The 27,436-nt window shown below is 45.9% G+C and overlaps 1 protein-coding gene across 1 annotated transcript in view; it reads right to left on the reverse strand.

Annotated features, from left to right (window-relative positions):
- The window catches only part of grin2aa (glutamate receptor, ionotropic, N-methyl D-aspartate 2A, a), a 327,307-nt gene that overhangs the window by 163,511 nt on the left and 136,360 nt on the right, over nt 1-27,436 (reverse strand). The window contains exon 4 of the mRNA XM_078239844.1: nt 18,658-19,250. Within this exon, the coding sequence (XP_078095970.1) occupies nt 18,658-19,250 (593 nt within the window). The remainder of the gene's footprint in view (nt 1-18,657; nt 19,251-27,436) is intronic.

The raw sequence follows: 27,436 nt of genomic DNA on the forward strand, positions 1-27,436 counted from the left end.
ATTGGCTATGCTAAATTGACCCTTGTTGTCAGGGGGATTAGCAGGCTAAATACATCGGGTTACGGGGATAGAGCCTGGGTGGGATTGTGGTCATTGGGCCGAATGGCCACCTTCTGCACTGTGGGATTTCTATAATTCTACGATTCTAAAGGCATAGATGATAGTTTCAGTGGTAGATGAGCTAAGGCAGAGTTGGAGTTGGCAATCAATAGATAACTTTAGTTGGAAACTATGATGCTTGTGCTTTTGAGTGATGTTGATGAGGGGCAGCATGGTAGATCATGTCTTCCATTCATAAAAACTGCAAACAAGTCATAAAATCCATTCTCGTGATCACAGTGCCACTTTAATATAGGTTTTTTATTGCTGAGAAATTAATATTTAAAGTTCTTCAGCATTTTCAGTACAATATAAATGTTACCAAGACACAATGTGCTTATTCTAATGGATTGAATAGCCAATATGACTTAGGCATAGCAAGTAATAGGCTTGTCCATTCATCAGAACATTTCCAGTGCTCCAAAAGGAGCTGCAAGTGAGCTGTATGGGATTGCATAAGAATGATTGCCTGAAGATCAATGTCATCTGTTATGTTAAAGACTTCTCAGGATGTTGCAAGCCCACTTGTCTGGCATTCAGCTCCACAGTTTGGATCTTTGCCCGTTACTCGTTATGTAAATGATAGCATTCCAGTGAGTTAAAAGGCAACAGGTATCTCAGTGCCCTCATCAGTTACTGTCACGTTGAGTCACATAGCAGTGCTGATTTGCTAGATTCTTACATTTTTTATCCAAATATAGGTTTCGCATAACAGAGAGTAATACATTTAAAAAGGGGCTCAAAGGGAGAGATGTGGAACATGGAATCTATTATTTGTGTAGAAGGCATAACAACTGAATTATAAAGGCTTTTCTTGTGAGTAAAATGATTAAATAGGTCTCTTCGACAGTACAAATTTACAATATGTTACCAGACAATACCAATGGGTTCAAATGCTGCCACAAAGCATGACACCAAAGCTCACACAGTTTGTAAATCCCATTTGAACTCTGCATGAGATTATGTCCTTGAAAGATACTCTATTTGGCGCTAGTTCACCTAACACAGACGGAATCCATAGGGTCAGTTCTATGTTTTTTTTAGCAAGCTTTCTCTTCCCCTCAGCTCCAGGTGATGCAATGGGCAGTACAGACAACAGAAGCCTGGAAGCAAATCATATGCTGAAACAACACAGATACTGAGTTCAACTTCATTGCATTTTGCAATCGATTCCTTTATTCACAATATTATGTAAAATATTGAAAGATTTAGCAAATAATAAGAGTTTCTCATACATTCCTTACAGGATTTATTAGCAACTATCTCATATTTAAGACCCCTCGGGTAAGATTTTGGACTCCCCCAAATTTAGAAGCAGTTTTCTATGTATATCCTATCAAACCCTTTCATAATGTTAAGACATTGGGGGCGATTTTCCAGGGCCACTGGCTGCAAGCACGTCTCCCAATGACAGGTTGAATTGGACGTGAGGGCCATAATGGGATTCTCACTGAGCATCAAACGTTGAGAGTCTTTCAGCCTGCTCCGCGGCTCCCGATCAGATTCTTGCCCAGAGCAGGAACCTGATGAATTGTCATGAATAATCATTTCAATGTAATTACCGGTTTGACGTCGGATGCTCTGGCCTCCTGGTATGCTCTTGCCACCCCCACCCCTGATGGGCAAGTGGGAAGCCCATCAGTTGCCAAACAGTAAACAGTATGGGTCCTGATAAGGATGGACTGGCACCTTGGACTCTGAGGGGGGGCAAGGAGATAAGTGCTGTGTTCATGTGCCGATCTGCGGCTGCCAGACTGCAGAAGGAGGGACCTTGGGACTGGATGGACTTGGGTTTGGGGGGTAGGGGTTCATCTCTGAACGCTCTCCCAGGATGGGGTGTCTCATGGCTGTCCTGGGAAAAGTGGAAATCACTCTGAACATGGTGGTTTCAGGCAACTTTCTATTAAAAATCTTTATTCTTGTCTATGTTCTGTAAAACCTTTGAAGTGGCCTGGTCAGATTAATATCCATGCCCCCTGAACACCTGGAAGCCTTTAAAATCACAGCAGCACTCCATTCAATCGAAGGGATTCTTTGGTTGATTTCAGAGGCTCCAGATGTGACCAGGCCTCTTTGAATACTCTGATTGACAGGAGTTGTCAGTTTCACTAGGGGGAGTCCCCTGGCTTTCTCTCTTATGCATCAGCTGCTCTGAAGCCTCTTTGAACTGCGTTGTTGACAGGTGTATTCAGTTTCACTGGGGAGAACCCTCTTCCAAGCATGAATGAGCTGCATCTTCTATCTCGCTCTTCGAACTTCTTTTGATTTTACAGGTGGCTGTCAGTTTCGCTTGCTCCATTAGGGTATGTTTAGATACTCACTGTCCCCACCATTGAGTTTTAGGAGGCTGTTTGACTGACAGCCCAAGCTACTTCAAAGGGACGATTGGCTGGGTCTGTTTACAAAGGGAACAGATGGTGCATTTAGCTGCTAAAAGCATTTTGACTGACAGCTCCAGGGGAGATCAATGCCTTCTCTGTTGATACAATCATTTCACACCTCATTAACCCTGAAGTACTTCCGCTTTTCACCACATCTGTTCAGTCTGAATCCATATCTTTTAACACTGCAATTTTCTTTCAGGTCTCTGGCCATGATGAGAGGCCTAAATGCTTCAAAATGCTTTGTTTACATTCAATTCCAGTACTTTAGACTTGCCTCTTGATTGACAGATCCAGCCTATTTCACAACAGGCAGTAGCTTTGTTTCTGTTTCCCTTTACAGTTGATTAAACCTGAAGTGCTTCCTCTTTCCTAAACACTGTTGCTTTAAAACAGACTTTCTCATTGGTCTGAAGTGCCTCTGTGTCAACCGCTGCTAGTTCTAACAGCAGGCTTGTTCTTTGTTCTGAAGATCTTGGCTGACTTTTTTTCACAGTGAGCCTTCTTCAATCTCTCATATAGCATGCCTGCACACAAGGTAGCCTTCAGCCATGGAAGAAGTGACACCACTCCCCCTGCCACCTAGCAGTGCTGCCTGACATCCTGGCACTGACACCCTGCCAGGATGTCACTGCCAATGTGTCAGTGCCAAAATGACAGGGGGCATTGTCAGGGCGGCACAGCCAAGAGGTGGGGCTTGAAAGGGGCAGGACCTTTGGTGACCCCATGACAGAGTGTCTTCCTTGTGGGAAGATCAGGAGTGAGGCCTCCGACTGGGGCAAGGGGTCTGGTCAGCCTCATCCTTATGTGATGGCAGGGGGAGGTTGCTCCTTGGTGCTGAAAGTTGGGGGTCCTCCTTTGTTCTGTGAGCGGGATAGCTATGTTCATTGGGGGGGGGGGGGCGGTGGTAGATGGGGGGCCTGTCACGATCGGGGTGCCCTTTATAGATGGTGCCCTGATATCTGTAATGCCAGGCTGGTTGGCATACTTCCCACTTGCGATTTTTTTCCAAATTTTCCCAACAAAAGGTGTTTGAATCACACCTGGCAAGCATTTCCAGCACCAACGGGAAACCCTCCACTTTTCCCGCTGGCAGCAGCACTTCATTTTCATTCTGGAGAATCGGGGCCTCAAGGTCTCCAATAGTTTATTTTTAATGCAATCTGTTATATAATCAGGTTAATTAATTTAGTCTTTACATATGCACTCATGCCATTGCTATAGCTTTCTCCAAAACTGACCATTCCATAATTAGGGTTAATCAAGACATTAAAACCATGTGGAGAAACAATGCTAAGCTATTTTTTTCCAGATAACTACAAGCCCAATTTTAACTCTGGGCAAGTGGATGGATTTTGAATGTTAAAATCTCAGATATTGGAGTTGATTTTAACTGAACATGCCCAATGCAACCTCGGCAAACAGGCATTTGCAAACCTGTCCAGATCTCAGCTACTTGTGAAAGTAATTTGCAGAGCTTTGCAGGCAGATAAAATGGTCACCTAAAGCAGGGGGCAGCCTCACAAACCTGTGCAAATCAGGCCCAGATGCCATTTTAACCAAGGTTCAGCAGGAAGGTGCAATGACTTTCCTGCTGAACTTGAAGAGCTCTGGACCTGATCTATAGACAGGAAAGTCCTTTCTGCTGGTGGGACTAGGAGGAACCTGAGGTCAGTGTTCACACAGGAACTGTCCAGTCTTCACCTACTGGCAGGCGGTCTGTGTCCTCTTCTTGCCTGTTTTGGCATTTAAAGGAGGCCCAGTGGTTAAACTTGCCTAAGCCTCTTGAAACCTCTGCCAGGCAGAAAATCAACTCACAAGAGCAATTTCTCATCAAAAGCCTTCTGAGTTAAAATCTCCTCCACTGTGTCTAATTCTATGTGGGTCTCCCAATGTTTTCTGCATTGTAAGCTTCCATTTAGATGAAAGGAAAGTAGTTCAATTAGCTACTGCTCGAGACCCAGGACACTTTTAAGGGCTATCTATTCTTATTCTTTCAATCCAACAACTACAGAGTGAGAACAAGGCCAGCAGTCTGATACAATTAATCTCACCAAACTTAGCTGACTAAATATTTCATGAACAACAAAGTTACAAGTGGGTCACGGTCAGCCTCCTGAGTGAAGATATTTATCATCTCACTGTGAGCTACGACAGGCCATAGGTGTGAATAAATAAAACAAGATCACCAGACTCCTTGTTTGGTGTCAACACTCCTTAAATGTTAGTACATCATGAAGTCTGTAGCACGTATATTGTATCAGCCACCATTGCTCTGCTGTCATGTTGCATTTGTACAGTTGCACACAGAAGGGCGGCACGGTAGCACAGTGGGTTAGCACTGCTGCTTCACAGCTCCAGGGTCCCGGGTTCGATTCCCGGCTCGGGTCACTGTCTGTGTGGAGTTTGCGCATTCTCCTCGTGTCTGCGTGGGTTTCCTCCGGGTGCTCCGGTTTCCTCCCACAGTCCAAAGATGTGCGGGTTAGGTTGATTGGCCAGGTTAAAAATTGCCCCTTAGAGTCCTGGGATGCGTAGGTTAGAGGGATTAGCGGGTAAATTAGCGGGTAAAAAAAAAAGGGATTAGCGGGGAGGGCCTGGGTGGGATTGTGGTCGGTGCAGACTCGATGGGCCGAATGGCCTCCTTCTGCACTGTAGGGTTTCTATGATTTCTATGAAATTGAATGTTGCTGAAAACAAGAAACTCCTAAAGAATTGCCAATTTCACCATAAAATTTCACCAAAATCACACTGGGTGCGTGATTAATTCATATTATATAAGCTTTATATTGTACAACTCATATGTATATTGACATTATTTCACCGAAAAATATACATTAGTTTCCACAATTTCCTGTTTTAACTTTGGTGGAAGCCCACAAGAAAGAACTATTTCTCCATTCCTGATCCACACCATTGGAAGTTGCATGAATTCAGGAAAGGGAACGCCATCTAAGTTTAGTGTGTCTGACTTCAATGATAAAGTCATCTCTGGTGTTGACATCGAGAAACAAATGCCGTCTCCATGTACTGTTCGCAACTTACCTATGAAATCCGACGGCAAGGAAGGCTTTGGGCAGGAGCCAACCTTAGGGTGCAAAGCTGAGGCCTAGAAGTTGAAATCTCACTGGCCTCAGGCCCCGGGCTGGGCCAAACGGTTTCGCACTTCCTTCAGTCCTCACACATCCTCAATTCCTACCCCAAATTAAAATTGGAGCTATGATTTATATATTATAGTTGTTTCTTGATATTGACAGCTTAAATAAACCACTCGAACGAGCATAGAATAATACAAGTTTTAAAGGTGTGTTCCATAAGGAGCCATTGTGACTTTACAGGAGGCAATTGATATACTTCAAAACCAGTTCAGTCAAGGTCAGGGACTTTTAGGAAGGTTCAAAGGTACTTACATCAAGGCCTAGATTTTTGTGGAGTTGTACTCCTGCCCCCATTCCCTGTGCCAGCTACTTTTGTCGGTTTGCAATTACGGTCTAAGCAGTGAACCCTCAATTTGCACTCCCGATCTGCACGGCCTCGTCGTGGGAGTAGGCAATTGTAGTGGAGTCAGGCCAGCTTCTCCATGACCCCTCAGAGGAGTCAAGAACCATAATCTGGATTCAGGAACCATGCCCTCCCCTTTGCCACCTCCATGCCTCCCATTGTACCCTTATGCTACCTTCATGCCCCCTCCACGCCCATTCACTCAATATGCACTATCTACAGAACTAATGAGCCATATAACAACAATGGCAAGTGTTGAAATTCTGAGAAAAAAACAAACATTCAGAAATGTTCTTAAAACATAAACTGATTTTCCTCTCACCTAATAAAAGCATCAAACAAACAGAGCAACTATATTATCAGTAACCGAAACTTTAACCACTTCACGCATGCAATTTTCCCAGTTCACTGCGCTTTTCGAGTAGTGCCCAGTGGGCACTGCCAGCCTGGCACCCTGGCAGTGGCACCCTAGCACTGCCCACTGGGCACCAAGTAATGCCAAGGGGGTGGGACCTGAGGGTTGGGCCTTCTAGGTGACGATCAAAGGTTGCGGGGGGGGGGGTGGAGGGAGCTGCTGCACACTCTGCACTGCGATTGGTGGGGATGTGGAGGGGGGGCAATTGTGGCAAGCCATGGCAGGGGGTGGGCCTCGGGCTGGCCATCGGGGGGACCGAGCTAGCTATCGGGGGGGGGGGTGGGTGTCGAGACTGGCAATTGGGGGTGGGGGGGGAGGTCAAGGCAGGCAATCGAGGAGGGGGGTTGACAGGGGTGGCGATTGGGTGGCCGGCAATTAGGAGGCCAGCGACGGGAGGGCCATTGCGCATGCACATTGGTCCGCTCAGCACACTGATGCCAGCCTCTTGGGTGTAATTAGCACCCCCCCTCCCCCCGTCCCCCCTCCCCGCCCCCGCCACTAATGGCACGAATCCTCCTGTGGACTCTGTGAAGCAGAGTGCCAGAAATTCAACTAAGTGCGTCCAAAAAACAGGAGGGAAAATCTGCCGGTTTTTGGGGGGAAATCGCTCCCCCCCTGCCCCCCCTCCCCCCCGCCCCCCCCCCGCCCCACACCTCTTCATCTTGCCCAAATAAACATTTAGGCTGATGTTTTCTGGTCCTTCTCACTGGTGGGATCTTCCGGTCCTGCCAATAATGACTTCAGCAAGAAGTCTCACAACACCAGGCTAAAGTCCAATTTGCTACCTTCTTCAAATTTGCTACCAAATAAACCTGTTGGACTTTAGCCTGGTGTTGTGAGACTTCTTGCTGTGTTCACCCCAGTCTAACCCTGGCATCTCCACATCAATAATGACTTCCCCAGTGACGGAGCGTTCAGGGCACAGAAAATGGCAGATGGAGTTTAATTTAGACAAATGCGAGGTAATGCATTTTGGTAGATTGAACCAGGGCAGGACTTACTCAGTGAATGGTAGGGCATTGGGGAGAGTTACAGAACAAAGAGATCTAGTGGTACATGTTCATAGCTCCTTAAAAGTGGAGTCACAGGTGGACAGAGTGGTGAAGAAGGCATTCGGCATGCTTGGTTTCATCGGTCAGAACATTGAATACAGGAGTTGGGACGTCTTGTTGAAGTTGTACAAGACATTGGTAAGGCCACGCTTGGAATACTGTGTGCAATTCTGGTCACCCTATTCTAGAAGGGATATTATTAAACTAGAAAGACTGCAGAAAAGATTTACTAGGATGCTACCGGGACTTGATGGATTGAGTCATAAGGAGAGGCTGAATAGACTGGGACTTTTTTCTCTGGAGCGTAGGAGGCTGAGGGTGACCTTATAGAGGTCTATAAAATAATGAGGGGCATAGACAAGGTAGATAGTCAATATCTTTTCCCAAAGGTAAGGGAGTCTAAAACTAGGGGGCACAGGTTTAAGGTGAGAGGGGAGAGATACAAAAGTGTCCAGAGGGGCAATTTTTTCACACAGAGGGTGGTGAGTGCCTGGAACAAGCTGTCAGAGGTAAAAGTAGAGGCGGGTACAATTTTATCTTTTAAAAAGCATTTAGATAGTTACATGGTTACGATGGGTATAGAGGGAAATGGGCCAAGTGCGGGCAATTGGGATTAGTTTAGGGATTTTTTTTAAAAAGGGCGGCATGGACAAGTTGGGCCGAAGGGCCTGTTTCTATGCTGTAAACCTCTATGACTCTATCACTCTATGACTCTAAAACCCCGTAGACATCGACAGGACCAGAAGATCCCCCTGCTGGCCAATGGCACACCGCCTCCAATACAGGAAAATATGTTGCGGGGGAAGAACCCGCCCTCACACTTTGACAAAAGAGATCACAGAAAAAAAAAACTTACTACAATCATAAAAAGATGTCAATGAAGTGAAGTAAAGACCACTCAGTTGATAAAACAGAAACTCTGCTGAGCTAATGCATTTAGATAGCAAATGCATTCATAATGAAACAGGTGGATAATTCAGATGGCTGGCCACCTGCTTCTACGGAAACCATTCCCAGATAATACAACTGGGACAAAGACGCAGAGAACCAGTCTGCCTCGGCACTCGGCCACCTCCTGTGGCTGCCTGTAATCTGCTTCCAGGTTCGGCGGGCCTGATTCCATCTTGCCCCTGACACCCTGGAGCAAAGAGCAGGAGTCACAAGGCCATTAAACCAAAAATAGTCTGCCAAGTTGGGAAATTTCCTGACACAAGCTACCTACCTCAGTAACAGAAATTCAGCCCGAGCTGTCCGCTGGCGTAATTTCTGCTGAGATCTTCGAAGTTCACAAAGAATGGAATATGCAAGGAAGCCAAAGAGTCCCTCCCCATAAACCCCTGTGATTGGGGAGAGCTGACTAAAGATTCACTCACAGTGTACCCACCCCTCCCTATACCCAGCAGAACATAAAAGGTCAAAACCTGGAACTCCCTCCTTTGTTCTTGACAAATGGGATCGAATTTCAGTTTAAGCAGATTCAGTACAAATTCTGGTCTCCTGTCCCCTGTGAGAAATCAAGCTTTTCTACCCTGTCCAGTTCTGTGAATTTTGGGGCTATTATCTGCATGTTGCATAAAATACTGTTATAAATAAAATTATGTTAATGCCTATGTTAAAATTCCATTGCTTGTTGCCTTAGTGTCAAACAGCAGCTGGAGGAATTTGCTATGAAAATAACCTTGCAATATTTTTCCACGTTAGGTTTGTCCAACATGCTGACCAAAGGCCAAATGTGGCCCTCGAAATCCCTCAATGCAGCCCCAGGAGCCAGTGTTCAGTTTGAATGGAGGAATCTGCATGGAGTTGCTCCTTCAACCACAGGCCATTTCGTTTCCATGCTTGCTATGTGGGAGAGAAACAACCTGTGGCTGGAGGAGCAGCGAACACCAGCGGCAGTGAGATTGGGCCATGGGGAGTAGAGGCCTTTAGAGCTGAGGGCCAGGGAGCCAAGTAGTGCAGCCCGGGGAACAAGGCCCAAGGAGCAGTGCTGACAGAGCGTCGGGATAAGGGAGCAGACGTGCTGGGGAACAGGGCCCAGGTGTCCAAAGCAGGACCTTGACGGGATGGAAAGGGATTGGGGCCAGCCGGAGCAGGTCTCAGGCTGGGCAGAAAAGAACATGAGGCAGCAGGAGTGGGGCCAACTTGGCAGTGCCAACATGTGCTGGGGGCCATGCCAGGGACAGGCCCTTTGGAGAGCCCCATTGTTGGTGGTTCCCACTATGTGTGGTGGGAGGGAAGGGAAAGGGCTGATGTCTTTGAACGGGGGTCTTCCCAGTGAAGGGGGACAGGGTATGCCAGTAAAGTGGTGGAGGGAGAGGAAGTTGCTAATGAAGGTGTGTGGGGGAAGGGGCGGACTTGCAAGTGAATGGGGGACTGTGTGAGAGAGTGTGGGGGCGTTGGCAGAGTCTGGGAGTGAGAGAGTGTGTTGGGGGTGAGAGTATGGGGGATTGAGAGAGTTTGAGGGAGTCTGAGAGAGTGTGAGAGGGATTGAGAGAGTGCGAGGGGTCTGAGAGAGTATGAGAGGGATTGAGAGAGTATGAGAGGTCTGAGAGACTCTTGGAGCGAGGGAGTCAAAAGCATCCATAAGTCTGCCTCACTCTCGGTATCAATGTTCTCACTCACCTTCACCCACACACCATCATGCACTCTCATTCACTCTCTCACAGTAGGTGAGGGTGAGTGAGTGAACACCCTGAACCTGTGAGTGAACCGGAAACTCTCTATTACACTCTAATACTCATCTTTATTTGTTACTCATTGTTTTCTTGCTCAGTAAGTTTTTTCTTTTCATATCTCAGGCTTTTTTCTGAAATTCATGTTTAATGCTGTGCCAGATTTTATCTTTCTGAAATGTTCTCAGTGCCTTGAATGAGAAAAATTTTAAATGTGCCCCCAGGAGCCATCTGACTCATTCAGTTCATCCTTCCATAGAAAGATACACCACGGCCTTTAACTCTGGGATGATTTCGGAGTTTTTGCCTCCACCATTCTACCAAGGAGATTATTAATCTCATTGAATGCATCTCAGTCATCCAATTTTGCCAGTGCCTCCTCAAAAAGTCCTGAACATTTCTTTTTATATTCTTACTTGGAATGTAAAGCTAACATTTTTTGCCCATCCCTAACTGTCCTTGAGAAACTGGTGAGCCACCTTCTTCAACTGTTGCAGTCAAGAGATGTTAATAGGAGGGAGTTGCAGGTTTTAGACCCAGCAACAATGAAGGAACAGCGATATATTTCCAAGTCAGGTGGTTTGTGACTTGGAGGGGAACGTGCCAATGTTGGAGTTCCCATGCACCTGCTGCCCCTGTTCTGCTGGGTAGTGGAGGCAGTGGGTTTGGAAGGTGCTATCCGGATAGCCTTGACAAGTTGCTGCAGTGCATATTGTAGATGGTACATGCTGTTCCAGGCAAATGGACAGTACTCCATCAGACACCTGATTTGGGCCTTGTAGATGTGGATAGGCTTTGGGGAATCGGTAGGTTAGTTACTTACCAATTCTTAGTTTGTACTGATGACCCCTTGTCTTGCAGTCATGTTCTAAATTGAATATTTTTCCAGATTAACGTTTTTATTCATTCATAAAGTGTAATCTCACTGACCTTCTTTCAAAGTGGTAGTGGTGGTGGAGGCGGATTCGATAGGGTCTTTTAAGAGACTTTTGGATAAGTTCATGGAAGTTAGTAAGATAGAGGGTTATAGGTAAGCCTAGTAGGTAGGGACATGTTCGGCGCAACTTGTGGGCCGAAGGGCCTGTTTGTGCTGTAGTTTTTCTATGTTCTATGTTCTAAAGCCAAAAAGTCTGTTTTTTTTAAATATTCCTTTACTGACTCCATCATGTGGGTTGACTTGAACTCAGGGGCACATGAGGAGCACACCCAGACAAGCTCAGGTGATTTTAATGGCTGAACCTTTCTTTCACAAATCTGACTTCTGCTCGAAACCAGAGATAACGATGACCTGTGCGCAAAGGCAAGAATGAGGGTGGAATGTGGAACCAAGAGAACGGTCCCTGGCATAAGGGAGGTGGTGGGGCTAGGAGACTGAGGTCTGCTGTGTACGTGCTGGTGGACGGGAAAGAGAAGCAAGGCTAAAGACCGGGGAGTCTTCAGGACTCCTTGCAGAAACCTAGGATACCATCTTACCCTTCATAGCCTGCAAGAATTCCTATAAAAGCACATGGCGCCTGCAATGGTTATGTAATTCCAATCGCGGAGACAGTTAGGATTCCCTGTCACAGCCACTGAAGGCCTACCATATTATTCAAAATCAGGGTTACCCTGGAAACCAGGGTCTGTCAGCCCTTTTAGGAGTTCGGAAGTAATGGGACTGCTTACCATGATTGCAGTTAGATTCCACCAGAGCGGAAAATCCTGCTCATGTTGACTCCTGTTTACCAGTTACCTTCAAATAGATTATCTTCAAGTTTTCTCTGATCTGTCATTACCCAGATATTTTTGGGTGCCTTTGCAGCAAAGAAGTGTGCTACGTGAGCAGCATGATCCATGGACTTATAGAAAATAAACTACCTGTGACATGAAAGTGATAAGTTGTTTGCACTCAGTAGTTAAAAATTTAAATAACTTAATGTCATTATTTAGTGTTAATAAATCATCACCATAAATCATCGGCCTTGCCCTTCAACCACAGTTCCCTAAACATTGATTACCATCTGTCTTTTGCCTCACAGTCGAAATGAGCTATGACTAGGCCAGACGCAGAAAGAATGTGCTCTTTTTAGTGATTTACAGATAATGGCATAGTTTGCAAAACCGGAGTAGAAATGTTGTCAGAGGATTATGGTTTTCGATCATCAATCTTGTTTTCATAAGGGGAAATGCGTACCGCATATCTCGGTGTTGGTGAACTGATAAGTTCATTTGTTTGTTTATTTTGTAGCCCAAGCAAAGCAAGCCAGGCGCAAAACGGTAAAGAATTCACAAGTGAAAACAGAAAATGCTGGAAATATTCAGAAGATCAGGCAGCAACATGGAAAAGGAAACGGAAGTAATATTTCAGTTCTGTGATCTCCCATCAAAACTGAGAAAATTTAGTAACATTTAGTAATTTAGCAAATGAAAGAGGGGAGGGTGGAAAGGGAAGATAGGTGATACAGCAAAAGGCAAGAGGAATGACAAATGGTTTGTTGTACAAAGCCAAAGGGAGTGGTAGTGAAACAAGTAAAGAAACAAAACGTTAGGGCCGGAATTCTCCCAAAAGAATTCGAAGGGGGCGATTCTCCCATCCCGCTGCACTCATTTTTTAACGCAGCGGGCCGGGAAAATCCCATGGAGGGCGATGTGTGTGATTGGTGCATGCGTTCCCACCGTGATAGAGTCTCCCAGTGCCGGATTTCCAGCGGCGTCTGCTCCACGCCGGAAATCGGCGGAGAGGGAGGTTATGTTAAACCTAATTTTAATTTAATTTAAATGTAATTAGCGGGCCTGAGACTGAGGTCTCTGGGCCTGCTAACCTCTCCCCACCCTTCAGGAGTATTTCACTCCAGCAGGGTTTACAGTAGCTCCCCACTTTCAGGGAACTAGCACCCCCCCCCACTTCACTCCAGTGGGGTCGGGCCGCTAGCTCCCCAAAAATGGGGAGCTAGTGTAATCCCCGCTGGAGTGAACCACGCTGGTGGGGCCGGGGGGCCGGGGGGAGATGCTAACAGACCCGGAGACTTCAGTCCCAGACCTGCTAACCATATTTAAAGTATATGGGAATGAGTGTTACCATAATTTATGCGCCTCCCCACCAATTTCCAACATGGATGTGACACCGCCGGAAATCCGGCGCTGGGAGACGGTAGCAGGCCAGGACGCCCAGCGTGATGGGAGAATTGTCCCCTAGATTTGCACCATGAAACTGTCATTTAATCTCTCTACGTATGTTCTTCTTTCATCCCTTCCCTCTTTCACTTGTTCAAAAATCTATTACATTTCCAACTCTTGTCAGTTTTGATGAGAAATTCTGGACTTGAAATGTTGGACTGAATCCTCTGTTCTCACTGGTAACAAGCTTGAAGGCAGAAAGGGCATTTAACCAGGCAGGATGGCGGCCTGCTGGAATTGTGCCGCCTTCCTGCTTCCACCAGATTTAACTCCTGGGCAGCAAGGCTCAAAGGATAGAATCCCTACAGTGCAGAAAGAGGCCATCCAGCCCATTGATTCTGCATTGAATCTCTGAAAGAGCATCCTACCAGGACCTCCCCTCCATCCTTTCCTCGTAACTCTGCACATTTATCATGGCTAATCCACCTAACCTGCACATCTTTGGACGGTGGGAGGAAACCAGAGCACCAGGAGAAAACACATGTAGACACGGGGAGAATGTGTAAACTCCACACAGACAGCAACCCAAGGCTGGAATCGAATCCAGGTCCCTAGCACTGTGAGACAGCAGTGCTAACCACTGTGCTGCCCTCACGTGGTATAGTAGCATAGACAGAATCATCAGGCAACTCAGATTCCATAGTAGTATTCACAGTAAGGGGACTAAAGAGGTTGGTACTTCTGGAGATGATTCCAAGAAATCATTTTGAGATGACAACAATTGGTCAGCATGGCGTCGCTAAACTAGTTCATCTTCCATTTGAACCGCGTGAGAAATTGGACGGTTTTTGCTAATAGAGATGAACGTCCACTGCTGACCTCATCACTGCCTGATTGGCTTGTGGTTCAGTGAGCCTTCCCAAATAGAGGCAGCGCAGATCTCTCGCTGGCTCTCCAACCGAGAGGTGAGAACCCCAACGCCTTGACAAGGTTCCACCCGATTTGATTTTGATTTGATTTGATTTATTATTGTCACATGTATTGATATACAATGAAAAGTGTTGTTTCTTGCACGCTATACAGACAAAGCATACCGTTCATAGAGAAGGAAACGAGACAGTGCAGAATGTAGTATTACACTCATAGCTAGGGTGTAGAGAAAGATCAACTTAATGCGAGGTAGGTCCATTCAAAAGCCTGATGGCAGCAGGGAAGAAGCTGTTCTTGAGTCGGTTGGTACGTGACCTCAGACTTTTGTATCTTTTTCCCGACGGAAGAAGGTGGAAGAGAGAATGTCCGGGGCGTGTGAGGTCCTTAATTATACTGGCTGCTTTTCCGAGGCAGCGGGAAGTGTAGACAGAGTCAATGGATGGGAGGCTGGTTTGCGTGATGGATTGGGCTACATTCACGACCTTTTGTAGCTTCACTCTCACCGGTGCTTCCTGAACTGCTGTGTATTTCCAGCATTTTCTGTTTATATTTCAGATTTCCAACATCTACGGTATTTTTTTACCTTTATTAAATTCATAAAATCATACTCTGCAGAAAGCTATTTGGCCCATTGTGCCTGTGCCAGCTCTTTGAAAGAGCTATTCAAATCTCCTTCCAATCTCCTTCCCCAGAGACCTGTAAATTTTTCAGTTTCAAGTATATGTAAAATTCCTTTGAATTTTGTTGAAATCAGGACATCACCATATTCCCCTCCTTCCTCGGTGGATAGATGATTGTCATCCAGAACTGTAGGTTTTTTCAAAAATACAGTTACTCATAATTTAGAAAAAATCATAACATCCACAGCAAAAATTAAAAGCTTAGAAACTTAGGGAGGTATGCCGGCAAAGTGGTTAGCACTGCTGCCTCACAGCACCTGGAACCTGGGTTCAATTCCGGCTCGGTTCACTGTCTGTGCGGAGTCTGCACATTCTCCCCATGTTTGCGTAGCTTTCCTCGGGGTGCTCTGGTTTCCTCCCACAGTTTGAAAGGCATGCTGGTTAGGTGCAATGGCCGTGCTAAATTCTCCCTCAGTGTACACAAACAGGCGCTGGAGTGTGGCGACTAAGAGATTTTCACCGTAACTTCATTGCAGTGTTACTGTAAGCCTACTTGTGACACTAATAAATAAACAAATAATAAAAACTATGTCAACACTTCTAAAAATGTCTCTGTCATCGCAAGACCTAGGGGGCAATTTTACCAAAAAAATTCCAAGTGCCAAACGAGCATGAAAATGGGAGAGAATCGCACCCATTTTTTCAGCGCGCTTTCAGCCATGATCTTATGTCAGTTAGTGCAAAAAAGAAAAACAGTGTGATTCATGCCAGTGGAGGGAGTGGATGAAGTCTTTTCTCACCAGAAAGCCGGTTTCTCACAGCTAGAGGACACTATTATACATGCAACAGAGCAGAGAGATGAGTCTGTCCCCCAACCCCTGGATATCATCCCGATACTCCCCTCCAGCCCCAACCAATCACCATCCCAATACATGTCCCAGCCGATCACTCCCTACCCCATACCCCCCAACCCAGTCAATTACTGCCCTGGCCGATCCCCGATTGCAGAGTGCACAGCTACCTCCCCTGGCCACCTTCTCTTAGGCCTTCCCCCTCACCTTAGGCTCTGCCCCTATCATGGTCCGCCCCTTGGCACTGCCTGGTGCCTGGTCGGCAGTGCCTGGGTGGGCAGTGCCAGGCTGGATATGCCAAGGTGCTAGGTTGACATTGCCAAGGTCCCAGGCAATCAGTGCCAAGCTGGCACTGCCGAAGAGGCACTGACCCCTGCCCCCGACCACCAAAGGGGCCATCAATGGCCTATGGCCCCACTGGCAAGGCCATCAAGACACATACATGATTCTCACCGTGGGGACCTCCATCGGTGATGCTATTAAGGCAAGTGAGCCTGGACGATTGCATCCCGGGCTCACTATGAATATTTAAAAACAGATTTAAATATTAAAACCAACCTTGCACCCTTCGCGGGCGTGAGGCTGATTACGCCAGCAATCCAGGGCCAGTAAGATTGCGAGAGGCGAGAAGCACGGTTTTTCGCCTCTCACGATCCCACCAGCTCGCTACGCCGATTGGCCAGTGTGACGAACCGGTAAGATCGCCCTCTAGTCTTCAATGAAACCCCATTGCAGAGCAAGCAATACTACTCAGATCAGTGGGGAACAATGACAAACTTTAATTGCAGGTGAACTTTCAGATAATGTAGGCTTAGAATCGATCAGCTCTTGCCTTGCCCTTCAGTCTTTCACTCCTCTCTCCCCACCCTATTTGTAAAATATGTTTTAAGCCAATTATTTTAAATTACATTATTTTTATAATTCTTCCTTCCCTTCTTCTGTGCCTCTTACCATTATGTTCCAATTTCCCTGCCAAGAAACAGGTCTGCTTCAAGGTTTCTTTAATTACTGTTTTGACTTTGGCAGTGAGGAAGTGCACAGAAGTATCCTCAATTGAAAAATCCTCAAATCTTCCCCACTCTCTGTGTGGAAATATTTGCTTTGTTAGTCAACAGCTCTTCTGATTACATCTGTCAAATTAGAAACTCACATTAAGGCAGGAAAACTGTCTGACTATTTTATAACACACCTGTGCAGCAGCAATTCACTCAAGTCAGACTCACGGAAGGCCCCACAAAGTCTATCCCTTGTTTTTCTTTGTTTTCTTTATTTCCTAACACCTTTTTATCAATAGAGAATTAAATATAGAAGTGTTAAATACTGGGCCTGATTTTACCAAAACTTCGCACCCGTTTTCGGGCGCACAATCGCGGTAAAGTCGGTGTCGGGCCTATACCGCGATCTGCACCCAAGTCTGAGCAGATCACTGTTTTACCGACACCCAATTCGGGCGCGGGTCCGGCCCGCGCCCGAATCGGGCGGCCCGACGATTTAAATGCATTGCATGCATTTAAATCGACTTAATAAACCACGCGCCCAACTCTACCGCCAAATCCCACTTTACCGTCTTCTGGTCCGATCCGCATCCGTACTGTCACAGACCTGCAAAATAAAAGTCTGAAGTCGCCGCTGCAGCCTCCGAAGAGCGGGGTCAGAGACTGCAACGGCTCTCTGACCCAGGTCATCATCTGGTCGGGGGCGGGGGGGTGGGAGGAGGAGAGGGGGTGTGACGTTTCATGCTGTGGGGGGGGGGGGGGGGGGGGGAAGGGGAGGGGGTGTGACCGATCATCCCTGGGAGGGGGGGGGGAGGAGAGGGGGTGTGATGTATCATCCTCTGGTTGGGGGAGAGGGGGATGGGAGGAGGAGAGGGGGTGAGACGTCTCGTGCTGTGGGGCGGGGGGGGAGGGGGGGGTAGTGGAGGGGGTGTGACCGATCATCCCTGGGAGGGGGGGGGGAGGAGAGGGGGTGTGATGTATCATCCTCTGGTCAGGGGGGGTTCCGCTGCCTGTCTGCGGCATATCCCTCCTCCCGGAGTGGACGTGCGGCCATGCCATCCCACAAAACCTTCAGGATGAAACGATTCCTCGCTAAGAAGGTGAAATAGAACCAGCCGATTCCACAGTGGATCCGCATGAAAACCAGCTACAAGATCAGTACAAGTCCAAGAGGAGACACTGGAGAAGGATCAAGCTGGGCCTGTAAAGGGATACACCATCACTGGTACACTACCAGCCACAGCCATCTCTCCCGCTCTCTTGCCCCTGCAGGGAAGAGTAATCTGTGGCTGGTAGTGTACCAGTGATGGTGCATCCCTTTACAGGCCCAGCTTGGTCCTTCTCCAGTGTCTCCTCTTGGACTTGTACTGATCTTGTAGCTGGTCTTCATGCGGATCCTCGGTGGAATCGGCCGGTTCTGCTTCATCTTCTTAGCGAGGAATTGCTTCATCCTGGAGGTTTTGTGGGATGGCATGGCCGCACGTCCACTCTGGTAGGAGGGATTGGCCGCAGACTGGCAGCGGAACCCTCCCGACCAGAGGATGAGACGTCACATCCCCTCTCCTCCCCCCCCTCCGAGAGGATGAGACGTCACACCACCCGCCCCCCCCCCCCCTCCCCACCGCCCCCCCCCCCCCACGCCAAGAGGATGAGACATCACACTCCCTCTCCTCCCCCCCCATGGGATGATCGGTCACACCCCCTCCCATCCCACACTTCCCCCCCCCCCTCCCCGACCAGAGGATGAATGTCAGAGAGCCGCTCTCTCCGCTTTCTGCTGTTTCTTTCTTTCGCGCCCCGGGCGCGCTCTGTCAGATTTTTTTCGAACTGTGCATGCACAGTTCAGAGCTCCGATCGGTCCACCAGCGCTAAGCCCCGCCCACAGCGCGGATCGGGCCGGAGCCGGCAAAACGCGTATGGGTGCGCTGGAAAGAGGATCTATTTGACACCCGGATTCGGCCCTTAGACTCAAAATGGTTAAATTCCCCCCACTGTGTGATCTTGTAGGTTTTCAACAGAACTGTGAAGCACATACATCGGGAACTTACTTGTGCAGTGAAAGAAACGGAAGAACTTTCCTTTCCAATTGGCCGTAACAACTTGTCTTTGCTTCAGGGATGTATCCATATTGTTCCATCATGGCAGAAGCAGCTGTTGTTATGATCCCAACACCATCTGTCACTCTTTCTGTCAGGGTGTAGTCCCACTCATCATACGACACGGAAATCAGCCCAGCTGGAAACTCCTCCGGTATGATGTCCGTGTTACCTGTTACCAAACTGGGCACAATCCAGATGAAACCGTAGCCTGTAAGGCCCAGCGAACGGGCTTCCTCCAGTATAAAAATGGCTTCATCTTTCGAACAGTACAACAGGATGATCGACGACTGTATTTTCTTCAGTTGGATTTGAGCCTTTGAATCCCCGTCAACAGCATCCAACGTGATGGTATTGAGTAGCTCCCAGCCCACAAAACTGTTTTCAACTGTAGTTTTTAATATACTAATAAACTCATGGTATCCAGGGAAGGTGCTGGTCACAATTGAAAACACGTGCCAGTCATATTCTTCCATGATATTTAACATCACGCCAACTTGTTGGTGAATGGAAGCTCCAAACTGGAAAAATGTTGATTTCTGATCCTGCAATTGAATTAAGAAGCATTTTAATGGCAGCAATTGAAATAGAAAGTCAATAAGATTCAATACATCAGTCAATTAACTTCCAATGGACAGGTATACAGTAACTTGAATAGGTGAAGTTTGTGTGGTAAAACATCCCAAGGTATTTCGCAGGGGCAGTTTCAAACAAATTTTGACAGAGCCACATAAGGAAACATTAGGACAGGTGATCAAAAACTAAAGAGTGTCTTAACTGAGGAGAGAGATCAACATTTCATTCAAAATGCAACAATCTGGTGTGGAACTATTTTGATTGTTATATGTCACAATCATTACATGATGTTCTTACCTTTCAGCCCAAAGATCAATTTCTCATTCAGTAAAATGGCATTGTATTAATAGCAGTCAACATATTCTCAGTTGTGTCTATTGATCCTTCTCTTAATCCATGATGTTTTTCACTACAATCTGCTACCAATAATTAGGCAGGAGCTTCTCAACATTCAGTCAAAATATTTGGCAGCAATCGTTGGCATCGGTACAAAGGGCAAAGAGTTTAAAAGTTATTTTACAGCTGCAATGGAACTGTATACTCAAATCTGCAAACTACATCTGCTGAACCATTTTGCTGAAGAAAAGGAATTGCAGCCTAAGAATCCTAACTGGGTCAAGATTCAGATTCCTCTTAATGACCAAAATTAGGACTGAATCAAAATATTTTGGATTCAGAAGTTGCCTTCGGTAAAATCATAGCGTTGTAGATTTAGTATCATACTTACTCACCAATCTCATTTTTAAAATATTTAAGCCAATTTTAATGCAGCTTGCCCAGTTGAAACTGTTCAAGTTGGCAGTTATGACTCATAACAAAGATATATTCCAATGAGGAAGAAGAGTACTGTGTGCAATTTTGGTCCCCTTGTTTGCGAAAGGATATATTGGCCTTGGAGGGAGTACAGAGAAGTTTAACTAGGTTGATACCGGAGGTGAGGGGGTTAGCTTATGAGGAGAGATTGAGTAGATTGGGCCTGTACTCGTTGGAGTTTAGAAGGCTGAGGGGAGATCTTATAGACCATAAGACCATAAGACATAGGAGCGGAAGTAAGGCCATTCGGCCCATCGAGTCCACTCCACCATTCAATCATGGTTGATTTCAACTCCATTTACCCGCTCTCTCCCCATAGCCCTTAATTCCTCGAGAAATCAAGAATTTATCAATTTCTGTCTTGAAGACGCTCAACGTCTCGGCCTCCACAGCCCTCTGTGGCAATGAATTCCACAGACCCACCACTCTCTGGCTGAAGAAATTTCTCCTCATCTCTGTTCTAAAGTGACTCCCTTTTATTCTAAGGCTGTGCCCCCGCGTCCTAGTCTCCCCTGTTAATGGAAACAACTTCCCTACGTCCATCCTATCTAAGCCGTTCATTATCTTGTAAGTTTCTATCAGATCTCCCCTCAACCTCCTAAACTCCAATGAATATAATCCCACGATCCTCAGACGTTCATCGTATGTCAGGCCTACCATTCCTGGGATCATCCGTGAGACATATAAGATAATGAAGGGGCTAGACAGGGTAGAGGCAGAGAGATTCTTTCCACTTAGAAAGGAAACAAGAACTAGAGGACACAGCCTCAAAATAAGGGGGAGTCAGTTTAGAACAGAGTTGAGGAGGAACTTCTTCTCTCAGAGGATAGTGAATCTCTGGAATTCTCTGCCCATTGAAGCAGTGGAGGCTACCTCGTTAAATATGTTTAAGACACAGGTAGCTAGATTTCTGATCAATAAGGGAATTAAGGGTTATGGGGAGCGGGCGGGTAAGTGAAACTATCAGATCAGCCATGATCTTATTGAATGGCGGGGCAGGCTCGAGGGGCTAGATGGCCTACTCCTGCTCCTATTTCTTATGTACTTATGTACTTATAAGATTTTATTTTCATTCGTAGGACATGGGCATCATTTATTGCCCATCCCTGGTTGCCCTTGGAGGGCAGTTGAGAGTCAATCACATTGCTGTGGCTCTTGAGTCACATATAGGCCAGACCAGGTAAGGATGACAGATTTCCTTCCCTAAAGGACATTAGTGAACCAGATGGATTTTTCCGACAATGGTTTCATGGTCATCAGTGGATTTTTAATTCCAGATATTTTTTATTGAATTCAAATTCCACCAACTGCCATGGGGGGATTCTAACCTGGGTCCACTAACATAGCTGAGTTTCTAGATTATAGTCTAGTGATAATACCACTAGACCATCGCTTCCCCAATTCTAGGAAGGGGGCGACACGGTGGAACAGTGGTTAGTACTGCTGCCTCACAGCGCCAGGGACCAAGGCTCAATTCCAGGTTCAATTTGGGTCACTGTCTGTGTGGAGTTTGCACATTCTCCCTGTGTCTGCGTGGGTTTCTTCCCACAGTGCTCCAGTTTCTTCCCACAGTCCAACGATGTGCGGATTAGGTTGATTGGCCATGGTAAATTGCCCCTTAATGTCAGGGGGATTAGGAGGGTAAATATGTGGGGTTATGAGGATAGGACAGGACCTGGATGGGATTGTTGTCAATGCAGGCTCAATGGGTCAAATGGCCTCCTTCTGCACTGTAGATTCAATTAACCATGATTAACCAAGGACCAAGGATGTTACGGGTAATATTAAACTGAAAGAAAAAAAACAAATAATGCGGCAAATATTAGTGGTAAACTAGAGGATTGAGAAAGTTTTAAAAACCAATAAAAGATGACCAAAAGAGGGAGAAGTAGAGGGTAAACTAGCAAGCAATATAAAAACAGACAGTGCAAGCTTCTTTAAATATATAAAAAGAGAGAGGCCAACATGAATGGCCCTTTAGAGAATGAGACTAGGGAAATAATACTGGGGAACCGGGAAATGGCAGAGGAGTTAACATCAGTCTTCACTGTAGAAGACACTAATAGCATTCCAAAAACATTTAAGACAGAGATGAGGATGAATTTCTTCTCTCAGAGAGTAGTGTGGAGTTCTTTACCGCAGAAGACTGTCGAGGCTGGGTCGTTAGGTATGTTCAAGACTGACATAGACAGATTTTTAATCAGTAAGGGAGTCAAAGGTTATGGGCGTAAAGCGGCAAAATGGAGTTGAGAATGAGGATTATCAATCATGATCTCATTGAATAGCAGAGCATTCTTGTTGGGCTGAATTGGTACTTGTTGGTCCTTCAGCTCCTACGTCTTATGGTTTTATAATCACCTGTGAAACACACCAACTGGCGTGCCCCATTGATCGCACTGGCTGCAATGTTAGTATAAATCAGCAAGATCCTTCTTAAATTTGCAAATTAGGCTCTGATGATATTGTTTGGGTCCCACTGCTATTTTAACTGGCTACCGAAACATAATGTGGAGATGCCAACATTGGACTGGGGTTGGCCACAGTAAGAAGTCTCATAACATTAGGTTAAAGTCCAACAGGTCTATTTGGTAGCACAAGATTTCGGAGCACTGCCCCTTCATCAGGTGAGTCACCTGTTCCTCCAAATGCTTGTGCTACCAAATAGATCTGTTGGACTTTAATAGCTGAGGCTTCCTTGCAAGTCAACCGAGCATGTAAGAGGAGTCAGCACCAGGAGAGTATCAAAAATATACTTTTTTAATTTTTACCTTTCCTAGTAGGACCAGAAGAATTAGGAGTAAGCCCTGCAAGGCAAGGTTAGGGCACACCCAACCCAGCCCCTTCTTCCCCCGATTGACTTATGTAAGTATTGGGGACATTCAATTTGTGACAAGAAGTTACTGCCACCTGACATTACACTGCCGCCTACCAGCTCACTGCCTTTCCCATCTGTTTTGGATTCTGTTCTGGCCTCGCCAGTCTGATTCCTGCCCCAAGTTAAAGTCAGGGGTTGTTAACACCAAATGCAAAAAGCTTTTAATAAAAAAATTGAATATATGTGCATCTTTAGTCAGTGTCAGCAAGCTACTGAATGGTGGAGAATGTGTCCACAATCACATTCTAGCTAAATTTTATATGTACATCCTTCTCATAATGTTTGTGTTTGAGTGTCATGTCTGTCTCCACTCCCATCTTCCCACTCACTAACTTGGCATCAAGGCCATCTGATGCAACCCTGTGCTGCCCTCAGTCAGAGATCAGTCAATTCAATATATACCAGTGAGTGAGCCTGTCTGTACAGCTACACAATGCACTGAACAAGATTGAATAAGAGCCATCAGAGAAACTTAAATCACCAGTCTTCTAGAAGTCAAGATTTTTTAAAAAAATCAATATTTAAAATTGATATAAGGCTAAGTTAGACGGCATGGTGGTTAGTTTAAAGTTTATTTATTAGTGTCACAAGTAGGCTTACATTAACACATTGTAATGAAGTTACTGTGAAAATCCCCTAGTCGCCACATTCCAGCACCTGCTCGGATACACTGAGGGAGAATTTAGCATAGTCAATGCACCTAATCAGCACATCATCGGAACCCAGAGCATCCAGAGGAAACCCATGCAGACACAAGGAGAACGTGCAAATTCTGCACAGGCAGTGACCCAAGTTGGGTATTGAACCTGGGTCCCTGGTGCTGTGAGGCAGCAGTGCTAACCACTGTGTCACCGGGTAGCACTGCTGCTTCACAGCACCAGGGTTCAATTCCGGCCTTGAGTGACTGTGTGAAGTTTGCACATTCTCCCCGTCTCTGTGTTTCATCAGGGTGCCCTGGTTTCCTCCCACAGTCTAAATTGTGCAGGTTAAGTGGATTGGCCATACTAAATTGTCCTTTGGTGTCACAAGATGTAGGTTAGGGGGATTAGAGGGGAAAATATGTGGGGTTATGAGGATACAGCCTTGATGGGTTGCTCTGGGGTGGCACAGTAGCACGGTGGTTAGCACTGTTGCTTCACAGTGCCAGGGACCCGGGTTCAATCCCCGGCTTGGGTCAGTGTCTGTGTGAAGTTTGCACGTTCTCCCCGTGTCTGCGTGGGTTTCCTCCGGATGCTCTGGTTTCCTCCCACATTCTGAAAGATGTGCTGGTCAGGTGCATTGACCCGAACAGTCGCAGGACTGTGGCGGCTAAGGGAATTTCACAGTAACTTCATTGGATGTTAATGTAAGCCTTACTTGTGACTAATAAATAAACTTTAAACTGTCAGAGAGTCAGTGCAGACTTGATGGGCCAAAAGGCCTCCTTCTGCACTGTAGGGATTCAATGACTCTATGAAAATAAACATTGGAAGCTGATTTTACATTCCAATGTTATTAATCCTCATCATTATCGATGTCAGTGATACCTAATTTTCCCTTGAAAACTTGAGACACACCTGAGGAGTCTCTGTCCTAACTTGTAAAATATAGCATCAGTAATCCAAATGATAATAATGCTACAATACAGATGCAGAAAACATCTCTTTGTTGGTTTACATCGTCCAAAAAAGCTTGTAAATCAACAAATAAGCAAAAATACAGAGAATCGGTGAGGGAGACAGAAATCTACTGACCTCACATTTTCTCTGGGACTTCTTGGTTCTGGGCACTCCCATTTCAAACTGTACAATCTATGTTGCTTGGTAGTACATAACATGAGTATTGCTGAAAATAGAGACCAGTCAAAGCTTTTCCTCTTGCACTCATCAGGACAAACATACCAAATATCATATACCAAAACCCAAAGGGAACAATAATTTATACTGCATGAGAAAAGGGTGCTGGTTAGTTAGCAAATGGACTCTGATTGGCAGAGATATTGCCACAGGGAATGAACCAGGAATGGTTGTCCATGGCTTGAGCTCTGCTATTCTTGCAAGTGTCCTGATGAGTGCAAGAGGAAAAACTTTGATAGCATGTCTCTTTTTTCAGCAATATGTAATATCAGTTGATATTGTTCCAAGGCTTTGTTTATACATAGAATTTATAACACTGAAAAAAAACATTTAATTCAAAAAGTCTGTGTCAACAATTAATAGTATTGATGGCCCTTCTCTCACCCTATTTTATCCAACCCAATCAATATATCCTTCCATTCCTTTTCTTTTCCACCTAGGCCAGAAATCTATGTCCCGTGAGAGATTCAGACAGGGCCTAAAATTAGGTGACATGGTAAGGCACCTTGAATGTTGCTTGCCTGTAACCTACCTGTCTCTGCTGGAATTTTATCAGCGGGTTAGGTTCTGGGGAAACCTCCAGCCGTTAGGCCAATGAGGCCCTCAGTTGCCATTTAGTGACAAATTAAGGGTCTCTTCCTGTTAAGGGTTCCAAAGCCACATGGCAAAGCTTCCAAGTAAATCTTGGTTACTTGGCAGCGGACTTGTGAGGGCAGAGGGAAGGCCTCTTGTTGGGACACCCTGTGACCAACTGAGGGCCCTGCACAGCAGCAAGGGCCAAATCCAGCTTGTCCCCCTACTGCCTCCCAATCACCTTTGACCATCCCCCCCCCCCCACCCCCAACCCCACCACAACCACTCACTGCAGCCTGAGTGACTGACCCCTGCAAAGCCATCCCAATTATCTAGTTATCTGGCCTCCATCATTTTTCCTCATCATGGACTGACTGCTGTTCCGGCAGTGGCAACTGCTCCCTGCTGTCCCACAACAGTAAAATAAGGATGCGGCTTCCTGGGCCAGCAGAGGTGGGCTCACCCCTGATTTTTCAGCCAGTGGGTGCGGTCAGCACCTCCACATAAAATTCCCAGGCCTAGTTTCCCCTTAAATGCATCTATAATATTTGCTTCAACTACTCCATGTGATACCAATTTCCATGTTCTAACCACTCTCTGGGTAAAGAAGTTTTGCCTGAATTGCTTATGGAATTTGTTTTGTGTCAAATTTGTATTTATGAACATAAGAACATAAGAAATAGGAGCAGGAGTAGGCCATCTAGCCCCTCGAGCCTGCCCCGCCATTCAATAAGATCATGGCTGATCTGATAGTGGTTTAGTTCCACTTACCCGCCCGCTCCCCATAACCCTTAATTCCCTTATTGATCAGAAATCTATCTACCTGTGACTTAAACATATTTAACGAGGTAGCCTCCACTGCTTCATTGGGCAGAGAATTCCAGAGATTCACTACCCTCTGAGAGAAGACGTTCCTCCTCAACTCTGTTCTAAACTGACTCCCCCTTATTTTGAGGCTGTGTCCTCTAGTTCTTGTTTCCTTTCTAAGTGGAAAGAATCTCTCTGCCTCTACCCTGTCTAGCCCCTTCATTATCTTATATGTCTCTATAAGATCTCCCCTCAGCCTTCTAAACTCCAACGAGTACAGGCCCAATCTACTCAATCTCTCCTCATAAGCTAACCCCCTCATCTCCGGTATCAACCTGGTGAACCTTCTCTGTACTCCCTCCAAGGCCAATATATCCTTCCGCAAATAAGGGGACCAAAATTGCACACAGTACTCTAGCTGCGGCCTCATCAGTACCTTGTACAATTGCAGCAAGACCTCCCTGTTTTTATACTCCATCCCCTTCGTGATAAAGGCCAACATTCCATTTGCCTTCTTGATCACCTGCTGCACCTGCAAACTGAGTTTTTGCGATTCATGCACAAGGACCCCCAGGTCCCTCTGCACAGTAGCATGGTGTAATTTTTCACTATTTAAATAATAGTCCATTTTACTATTATTCCTTCCAAAGTGGATAACCTCACACTTGTCAATGTTATACTCCATCTGCCAGATCCTCGCCCACTCACTTAGCCTCTGGTTTGGGAATTCCCCACAAGTAGAAACATTTTTGCAGCATCTACATGATCAAATCCTTCCATAATCTGGAGGACATCAATTAGATCAACCCACAGCCTTCTCTTTTCCTGCACAGAAGTTGAAGCAATTCTGAACAGAAATGAGCATTACTTGGCAGCAGCTTACCCTGCAGGAAGTATTAAGTTAACTACCCTAGCGTATGTAATATAAAATTCTGAAGAATAAATTGTATTCGCTTCCCTCTGGAGTTTTCATCAGCTTTGTGATGTGCGTTTCTATCTCCCATTTGATGAAATATTGGAAGAATAAACTGAGCATCTGTATATTGCTCATTCCAGACCAAGCAGAAATGATACTGTATATTGAAGAACTAGGTTTTGCAAGGCACAACATATTGGCAAAGAATCTCTGCACATAACACATTTCACAGGATTTGACTCAATACAATCTGTATTGTGGCAAATTTGCAATGCAAATTAGACGCCATCAAATCCAATTGACTTTTGCTGGTATTTCAAATGAATATTTTCTCTT

The sequence above is a fragment of the Mustelus asterias genome, chromosome 23 (assembly GCF_964213995.1).
Source record: "Mustelus asterias chromosome 23, sMusAst1.hap1.1, whole genome shotgun sequence".
NCBI classification, from domain to species: domain Eukaryota; kingdom Metazoa; phylum Chordata; class Chondrichthyes; order Carcharhiniformes; family Triakidae; genus Mustelus; species Mustelus asterias.